This window comes from Pagrus pagrus, assembly GCF_965226575.1.
Source record: "Pagrus pagrus genome assembly, chromosome: 11".
NCBI classification, from domain to species: Eukaryota; Metazoa; Chordata; class Actinopteri; order Spariformes; family Sparidae; genus Pagrus; species Pagrus pagrus.
In genome coordinates, this window is record NC_140195.1 from 23821584 (window position 1) to 23831845 (window position 10262).

General features: G+C 44.2%; 1 protein-coding gene across 1 annotated transcript; it reads right to left on the minus strand.

The window, feature by feature from the left end:
- Positions 1–2271: 2271 nt before the first annotated feature.
- Positions 2272–7361, minus strand: LOC311264769 (transmembrane protein 26; the record flags this gene model as incomplete). The annotated part of the gene is made up of 4 exons (XM_084365868.1): positions 2272–2343; positions 3474–4187; positions 5289–5433; positions 7165–7361. 4 exons carry the CDS (start codon positions 7359–7361, stop codon positions 2272–2274), a joined length of 1128 nt encoding a protein of 375 aa, XP_084221994.1.
- Between the last annotated feature and the right edge of the window lie 2901 nt (positions 7362–10262).

Below are 10262 nucleotides of genomic sequence, written 5' to 3' on the forward strand. Positions count from 1 at the left end.
ACTTCAGCATGACAATTCATCCCTGACCATGGAAACAGAAGGCTTTACAAAAAAGTCTCAAGGTCTACTCAATGCATTTATGCCGAGCTTTTAACCACATCTGATAGAGATTCTCAGCAGACAGTTTTGTTATACTGTCATGGAAATCAACTGAATCAACGGGATAAATGTTAGCGATGTACATCACAGATTGTTGAAACTTTCTTTATATTCTCATTTCAGTTTTATGTTGTGACAACACTGTGCTTATGGTCTGGTTAGGTTTAGGCACAAAAAAAACTTGGTTAGTGTTCGGGAAAGTTCATCTTTTGGATTAAAATACCTGTTTTTGTTGCCACAAACACGGCTGGAAATTGTCCTGAGTTCTCCTTAAAAATATTCAGTGGTTTCACGCTAGCAAATTTTAAAACACAGTCTCCAACTCTGGTCATTGACTTGGCCACCTTACCGCCCAAGACCCCGATCACGCAGAGACTCTTTGCTACAGGTGCAACTGCTTCAAACACACAAGAGTGTGGCGTACCTGTGGAGCGGGGCTGTGTGTGCAAGCAGCCATCATATTTAATGAATTGAAAAAGCAATGCAATTCAAGCCTTGCTCTGAAAAATTGACAATATGTCAGCTTCTCAAAACTGCTAGAAAAATGTGACACATGACACAAGAGAGGGGCTTGTGCCAGGTGCACTGCAGGTAAACAAAGTTTTACTGGCGATGCGGTTCCAGGGACACATCTAGGTGGGATCAGATGCTAAATATTTGGGCAAGTGGATGATGTAAGTAGAGGCTCACAGCTCAGTTTTTGTCCCCGTGGGTTAACCCATAACAGATATCCAAACCTGCCGCCACGAAAAAGGACACACTCTGTATTTTACTGCATTGCGCACTTGAATGTGCAACAGGTTGCATCTATGATTTCCACGTGTGTGGCAGGGTGTGAAGCGAGTCTCACTTTTAAGAGAGCAGCAATCAATCCGTCTGAGCACCAAACCGTAGCTAAAAATGTAAGAGCTGTTGTTTGAGTGCGTCCAGCATGACTCATCACTCCGAGAAAATGATATGTTGTCAGTGATCAGTCGTTCCACTTTGTCCTCAGAAACATGATCACATAAACAGCTTCATTATATTTAGTGAGACATTATTTTACATCCAGACGCTTTGTTTTCCATCAGGCTTAATGAACCGATCAGGTGGGAGCACCTGAAGGCAGCGCCGCTCTGTGCCAACAGATATGTTTCGGGGGCTTGTGACTGAGGGTACATCCATGTGCGCTGGAGTTGCAGGCTTCGAGTTTCCACGCTCTCTTCCTTTCTCTCTATCTATGTAGGGCAGCCCGTGGATCAGCTGACATCCCCATCCTCCCACATGCCCACACAATCTTGTTAAAGCATGCAGTTAATCTGAAGAGGAGAAGGACTCTCTTCACAAGCAAGCCGCTCTTTCATCACCCTATTGTGTTGCCCACATCACGTTGTCACACGAATATAGGGATTCGCCCCAAAACTCAGGTGCTTGGAAGAAGCTGTGCCCTCGCGCTGGCTCTGCGTGGTGTCGCTCGCCTGGCAGTGACTTTGTAAATTGGGCATTATCGAGCACTCTAGGAGCGTAGAGTCGCAGCTTTATGTTGCTGGAAGAATGAACATCTCAATGGGGACTCTCCATTAATTTTTCTCTTCTTTCTTTTAAAAGTTGGCTCCACCATCAATAATTTAGACCAAAGTGCCGCCACAAGGATAAAACTGAGGAAACAAAGTAGTGCTCTCCAGCAAATCCTCTGGAGGTGGCCTACAGTCGTCGATTTAGGAAATCTTGCTCATATTCTATGCATTTTTTTAATCAAGCACATAAAACAGAGGGAGGAAAACACACAAATGCTCTCTTTCTCTCCTCTCCGGCTCTTTATGTTTCTGCCTCTCTTTCATTGAGAGCTCATTGAAAACAAAGAGCCCCCACCCCCCTCCCCCCTTTCATTCAGAGCCTCGCCTCCTATCTTCATCTTGCAGGCCAGGCCAAGTGCAGCAATTTGATGGACACAGATACAGCGCAGCGCGAGAAAGGCCTCTGATTGAATTGCCACTTGCTGCCGTCACTGCTCTTCATTCCCAGCCTGCCCCAACACAGTGTGAGAGGGTCCATCCTTAAATGCAGGAGGACTACATCCCAGCTCTCGTTTGACAGGAGAGGTATTGTCTGGACCGAGGGACGGGTAGGTAGGTGGAGGGGGGGGGATTGTTCTGGAGCTGTTTGTCTCCACCGTGAAGTGGCTCGAAACCTTCAGACCCCAGGCTTCAGCTCAAACATTTCTCCGTCCTTGTAGCCTCTCAAAGGCTCTCCGGCTTGTATGGGCTGTGGAGGAATATCTCAGAAGCACCTTACATCTCTCAGAGGAGAGAAAGTGAGAGCAAATCATGTCGAACTTGAACAACTCCCACATAATCACGAGTGTGCTTTTTCAGACGTAATAAAAATGCACCGAGCTCTCAAACAGGCTTCCGCGGGCTGATTGTGCTCGAGAGGAAAATGAACTTTGAAAAACGAAGCAAGCCTCCTCGCTCTCCTCCTACTTGCCGTGCTTTATGAGATGTCTCTCGATCGAATACATCAGACTTTCCGTTTCATGGCCGCTGCCTGAAGGTGACATCTTTAAAATGAAGTGATCACATGCCGTCCTTCTTTCTCACCGTCTTACAACGAGACTCACGGAGGAGATTTTCATTCCACAATCCAACAAATGCTGGAGTTCATCACTGCAGCTGTGCTGCCGTGTCGCTGTCTCACAGGGTTTTTTTTTCTTCCATGTAACTGCCATGTATGTTCCAGTCAAGTAAACACGGCTCTGGTTGACTTGGCAACACTGCCATCTCATGGTGATCAGAGTAAAAGATGAAAAAGAAAAGAGCTGCACTGTTTTTATGAAGCATCTTTATTAGAAAAGGTTTATTAATTAAGAAAGACATGTTATCACCACCTTCCACTGCCATAATTATTCATTCAATTCATAAAATCTTGTCCCCGTGTCAAAGCCATCATCATCTTTTTATTAAAAATGCATAAGTGCAACATAATAAAATTATATCATCACAGGCTGCTGCTGCTAATTAAAACGAATGTATTGTACTATAAAGCACAAAGCTGTTGTCTTGTTAATTGCACCATACATTGAAGAGATTGACAGGTGAACTTGTTGAGCTGATTCTCAGCGGAGAAACCTCCCCTGACCAAAACCACCGCTTTTTTTGAAAGGTTTTATCAAAGGGAATTGCATAAATTCATCTCTTATCTTTTCAGTGGGGACTTATTCTCCTCTGTTGTGGTCTATTTCTAGTCACTGAACCTCCAGAGAGCCGAGACTGTCTCTGAGCGAGGCCGAGATGCAAGAGATGGCTGATAGGTTCGACTTTTCTCTTGGCGTGTGAAAGCCATTCCCCCCCTGAGGGCAGAAGTCATGCCTCACGGCATTTTAAGCCTTTCTATACCTGGACACCTCTCTGATCTTCCTCCCTCCCAGTGCTGCTTGCTGTGTCTGTATGAAAGTTCTGCTCTCCACCACGTTCCTCCTCCACCTCCTCCTCCCTCCCCTTCTTGGTCTGACACTTTAGTACCGAAGCAACACATCTCTCCAACCCCGACCCCCCTCCCGGCTGCTCGCACTGCACCACGAAAATTCGATAAAGCTCCAACAGGACGATGAGGATGTTCTTGCAGGTGAAGAAGATCATCAGCTGGTTGAGCACCTGCTCTTGAACCATGAGGTAGAGCCGGTAAAGCAGGAACGGGCCGTCTTGAAGTCCCACCGTGAGCAGCAGGCTCCACACCTCGCTGGAGCAGCAGGTGGAGAACGCTGATGGAGCACCGGGGCAGCAGGACAGGCCATCCACGCTCCTCTGTGGAGGCGCACCCTTCGGGGGTTGAGTCTGGGTGAGCACCAGAGGAAACTGCATGAGCGCCCAAGAGAAGAGGGCCAATCCGATGATGACGACCGCCCGGTTGGTTTTTACCTCGGGTTCCTTGAAGGTGTCGAAGATGTCCAGGATGTCTGCGCCCAGTCCAACGTAGACCATGAGGAGCTGGGAGAGCTGGTCGCGAGACATGTCCCCCTTGGGCATCAGCCAGCGACCCAGAACCAATACAATGAGCATGGTCTGCTCCAGGCCAGCCACCCAGTTCTCTGGGTCCAGCTCAACAATGCCCTGGGTGAAGGAAACAGCACCATCAGTGTGTAAAGAAGAAACATTATGCTAATTGTCTTCTTCTATTAGAATAGGTTTACATGCTCTAGTGCTCATTATTTTTTATTTAATTGTAATTTCATTTTAATTTTTAATTATTTTTATCTATTTTTTATTTGTGTTATGCCACGTTTTTTTTATTGTGTACAGTCCCCCTCTGTCTCTTTAAGGCCCCCCTCTTTAATACCCAGTCTGCTCTGATTGGTCAGCTCACAAATCAATTCTTATGTGCCAGACTAGCCGCTGGGCTAGTCTGGCAAATGTGCAATTGTGCAAAGTCTGCAAATGTGTGACTTTTTCACATAATGTGATGTAACAATGTCACAGAATTAAGGGTGGGACTACTGACGAGGAGCAGTGTTTTATGTGGGAGAGAGGAGCTTCTGTTGGTGCGGACTTTGACCTTTTTAATTTTCAATATCTTTTACATGCACAAGAATCTATATAGCAAAGGAAAGGAAAAAATCTAAAAAGCATAATAGCGCCTTTAAAATTTCACACAGCTTTTGGTATAAAGCAGATAATTTCCTTTGGTTCCTCATTGGCTTTCCCTTTCAATTCTTTTCATTTCAATCATTCGTATCATATATAAACAGTATTACAATGACATATCTGAAAAGTTAAAGGCATAATCAAAGAAACCAATTGAAACTAGGCACCTCCTCTCTATTCCTGATATAACTCTAATGACTTGTAAGTAGCTCATTGTGTCAGGGGTTCATTGAGTTTATCCTGGCGGCCCCCGCTGACACTTCACAACGGTCCCGAAACACTACGTCTTCAAGCTTTCAAAAGCTGCCACCCAGCCTCGAGCACAGCCAAGGGGCAAAAAAGCTCCCAAATCCTACATGAAAGATTCTGCACTAAAACCACCCCAAAAGGGGAGAGATCTGAGAGTTTTTCAAGCAGGAGCCTATCTGGACTTCATCTCAATGTGTCTATTACACATTTCCTGCAACTAATAGTTTATCCACCCCTCCTTGCTCGATTTAAATCTTATCTGGTATCAGGTGTTGCTTTAATGTGGCTGCGTGGAGGGCAGTTGTGTGGCGGGACGCCTACCGCTGTGATCGGGATGTGAGCCAGCAAATGAAGCTCAGGGCCCGAGGAATTGTTGACAGGTAGCTTGGACTGCAGCAGGCTCAGCTCCAGAAACCAAATGGACGGGATGACAGTACTGAGGTAGAGGAAAACCATGGGGGAGAACCTAAAAGAGGACCTCCAAAGGAGTGGGAGGGTGAGGAGGGAGGGTGGGAAAGGTGGGGGTAGGTTATTTTTAGTGACACGCTTTTTGTTCTTTTGCCACCCGCTAAAGAAGAAAGAGTCCCCTTTTTTTTCCAGAAGAAGCATCGAATTTCAGACAGGCAATTATTCTCATCATATATGCAAATCCCACTTGACAGTGCAAAGCTTTCTCCACGAGGAGAAAACTTCAAAGTAAGACTCAGCGAGAAAGAGAGAGGCCTGAAGAAAGCTCGCGTCTGAGGATGTTCGCTGCGTTATGTGCCAAGGAGAACTACAGCCTCTGAATGGGATGCAGCTTGGTGTTGAATGAGGTGTGACAATAAATGCTTATATCCTTTTGGAAGTTAGTTTCAGTTTATGTTTACTCAAGCAAATGTTTTGTAAAAAAGGATAAAAAAAAAAAAGAAAGAAAGAAAGAAAAGAAACTAGTTGGTCAGTAATGACTCGAGTGAGCAGACGACATTTTCTTCATGACTGGATGGAAGGGAGTGTGACAGAGACTTGATAGCAGGCTCAGTAGAGAGACAGAGCAATAACACAGCAGAGGAATAGATTTGTTTTTGATAGAAAGTGAAAGAGAGAGGAGCTGCAGAGGATAACAGAGAATTTAGTGGCAGAGAATATTACAGGCCTCATACACGCTGCCGCTTGCTGCCCCGGGCAGATGGGTTGTAAAGTGTTCACACAGTTACAAGTTCAGAAGTTATTTACTCCCCGCACAAAACAGGGTTACATGGTCTGGACACAACACCTCAATCCACGTATTATCCCCTTTAAAAAGAGCAGAAGCTGCAGGCGAGCAGGTGGTTTGTACCTGTGAATTTAGCTCACACGTTGGCACATATTTGTTAATTATTACTAAATCAGAGGGAGCCCTTTCATGCTTGTTGAATTATTATACCTGCAAAACTACTGACATCTCATCAGCTTTAGCTGTACTGCACTGTGTACTGCACTACACACATGCTGACATGCTAAACTAAGATGATTATGATAAAGTCTAATGTTCTTAGCATTGCCATTGTGAGAATGTTAGCATGCTCATCTTAGCATTTAGCATCACAAAGCACCACTGTGCACACAGCGTCACAAAGCTGCCTTTTGGCCTGGTTTAGATAAGCTATCCATCATAATAATTTTACTGCCACTATACAGTTAGTGTTGATACAACTGCCTCTGGACAACTACGACTATTACTATCACTTTGGAAAATAAAATTGTGTTTTGCATGGACTCGTTTTTTGCATCTCTTTGCAACAGGACATGCCTGATTTTAGCAAAATGTTAGGGTCCAACCATAGCACCTTGTGGAACTCTGTGACAAACTTTGGCTTTGACTAACATGCTAACATTGTTAACATGTACAAACTGGGATTGGTCTGATAAATGAGATCAGCCTGATATGAATGCGATTTGGAGTTAAGGTCCAATATCCGCCTCAAATTTCTGCCTAATCAGGGCGCCAGTTAGCTCAGTTGGTAGAGCAGGCGTCCGATGTAAGGAGGCCCTGCAGCAGCCCACGGTTGTGGCCCTTTGCTACATGTCATCCTCCCTCTCTCTCATCCCATTTTCTGTCATATCAAGCCATGAAGGCCAAAAAAAAAGTAAAAATTCAGCCTAATCCTGATGTCAAAACTCACATTATGTGCATTGTAAAACCATGTCAGTTGTTAATGTGTGACCTAAATGCTACCATTTCCACTCAGCGTTTCGGGTGCACTTCAGAGTGACGGCCATCTCCACGCCCAGCAGAGCCACGCCCGTCAGCAGCAGCCAGTAGAGAGGCTCCTCTTTGACGGCCACCACGCGCCACACTGTCACAATGCCGTGGACCACGAACAGGAAGCGGCTCAGCAAAGCCAGCAGGACGTTCAGGACACGACACATCATGGAGCACAGAAAACCTGTACAGAGGACAGCTTGATTATATATCATTATGTTTAGTCAGACCCGCTGTATGTCAGACAGTGGGATGTAATATTGAAAGAGGAAAATCACATTTCTGTGCCGGGTTTGCTTTTCAACGCTTTGGCAAAAAGTTCACACAGTATACAAAGAAATATCCAAAAGGAGGTTTTAAGGTATAAAGATGTAGGCAAGCAATTTTAAAAATGAAACTTTGCAATTCAAACTTGAACTTTTGTCTGAAAAGTTGCAATCGTAATGTTGTTCTGAACCTAATATAGTTTTGCTATTGTTGTTCAGCAGAAAAGAATACAGAAGTGAAAAGTTTTAGGAACAAACTCACAAAGAATAGTCAGTGTCAGGCTGCCAAAAACCAGCCATGAAAAAATGTGTTTAAACTTATGAAACTTAGTGCATCATTACACATCACACACACAGTTTTGCTTTCATTACCAATAACTATTGCATGATGTCAGTGCACAAGCTGTCCTTGCTGTCAATTAGTCGACGGGATAAAAGCTTTGAGCTTTGGGAGAATTCAAAGCAAGCAGTGATTAGTAAGCAAGAGTTCGAGAAACTGGTCTGCAGTCAATATTAAAGGACTCCAGGAGGCTTTGCGAGAGTTTGCTTAAGTCTGATCTCTTGATCTCTGTGAATTATTGTGATGACCTGATGACTTGAAAGCAGTGCCAAGGGGCATCCAGATTGCCTTTTGGTTAACATGCAAGCCATATAACCCAAGTCGATTGCGGACAGGGACTTGTTAGCTGCAAAAGTCATATCTCTCTCTATATCAGTGTCAGTGTATGTGATTTCCGATATCGGCTGATATGAAACTTTTTGGTTTTACAGAACATGACACAGAAAAAGTTGCTGGGAGTGATTTATAATTCTTACATTTCCAACAAAGTTTACTGTTTCAGTGCACTGATATCATTTTAGATGATAAAATTTGTTGTTAAACTGTAAAGTATCCTGCCTCTGTTACATATCTTTGTCACAAGTGTATGATAACTACATTTAAGGGACAATTGCAAAAAAAATGTGTGTATATCGGCCAATATATCCATATCAGAATTCTTTACTCCCTAATATCAGCATTGGTGTTGGCCCCAAAAATCACATATTGATCGGGCTCTACTATACTGTACATATATGTATAAAATAATCAAAAATCATTGTAGAGGTTAATTTTATGTGTGGGACCTTTACTTTGTTTTCTATGAGCAACAAACACAAACAAACCTGAAGGAGCTGAAATTAACTGCACTCCTTTTCCATGATTTACCATCCACCGAAAACAATCCACTTTTTTTGTGCAAGTTTTCGAGGTGACTCTTGTCTCCTATAAATCATCATTGAGTACAGAAGGTATCAAACAGTTAAATAATACAGTCATATCCCTGCAGTCATGGTCTTGACTGGTCCAGAGTCCCCTTTGTCAAGTCAAAGACAAGACAGAGTAGAACCGTGGTTGAGTCCGAGACACAGTAGTCTCGAGGACAACAACACTAATAATTGGTGACTTTATTAGTTGTTAGCGAGTCATTTAGTGATGCTGTACAGGGTTGCAAGGTTGCGAGAGATCTTCGTCTGCAGTTCCAAATGATAGTGAGTGATTAATAAAGGGTCACGCTCTTCTTACTTTCTAAGCTGTGGAGACTGCAGTCATAAACCATCTCTCTCTAATGACAACCATGAATCTCCATAATGTCAATTTATAAATGTAATTCTAGGGAACAGGGTCATGACCTGCAGCAGAGCATTCACCAAATACAGAGGAACATAGTTTTCATTGGAAAGCGATGAAATGTTATAAGCCATTAATTGAGGATCGCCGGTTTCTCGCGTTCTGATTCACCATCAGCCAAAGTCAGCAAGTCAGGAAGATTTGCAGTACATGAATCTCAAAAAGAAACATATTTAACCTCTTAAACAGTGTTTTTTTATTTAAATGTCTTATATTTTGGACTGAAAGCCTCAGCCATGCCTTTTTTTGACGTTGAATTAAACATGAATCCAACTCAGGTTTCTCGATAACTGTTATCTTCTGAGTGTTGTGTGCTGATATTGTGAATACTAATACGCCTTGAACAGAATTCATGCAATATGTATGGTGCTGTTGCATGCTGTACAAACCCACTGCATAAGCTGGAGTCCTTGCTGAGGTCGGCTGAGATCACTTTCTTCAGTGTATTTCCCCAAACTTCTCGCCGCAGTAGAAAATAGCAACAGCAGAACAGTCACACACAGTGACTGGGCCTGTAACTGTCTGGCTTTGACTTTTAAATGACAGCCACCTCCTAAACCCAGGCATGTCAGAGGTTTGTGTGTGTTCCTGTGTGTGTGTTTGTGTTCAGTGGGGAGTGACAACTGTTCAAGTCCACTGGAGTAGAGTATCAAAGAGCGTCAGTGTGTTCCACAAGTGTTTATGTGTACGTCTCCGTCCCCTCGGTGCCATTGTAGGAGATAACGCTTCCTGCCCTCTGCGCCCACATCTTCATCGCCATCCGTCATGATGTCATCTCCCCTGGCCCAGAACAAAGTTATCTCCCTGGGAGAAGCCGGCCTGCCGCGCTCCCTGTTCAGAGAGCACCCAGCCCTGCCCTGCTCCCCACCCATGCCTGCTCTGCTTCTGCACTGCTTGCCCTGATAACGGCCTCGTTTCCTGGCCTCTTTGTGCACAACAACATGCAGCAACGAGAGGGAATGGAGATGCTGACGGTCCCCAGAGCAATCGCTACAGGAGTGTGTGGGTATGTTGCTGCTATTGCATCAGAATGAGGATGCTGCGTGGGTCGATGCTGTCCAGGAACATCAATCCACTAAACCGCTAAAGTGGAACAAAGACAGATGACCAAGAAAATTATCAAATGAGGCCTTAAA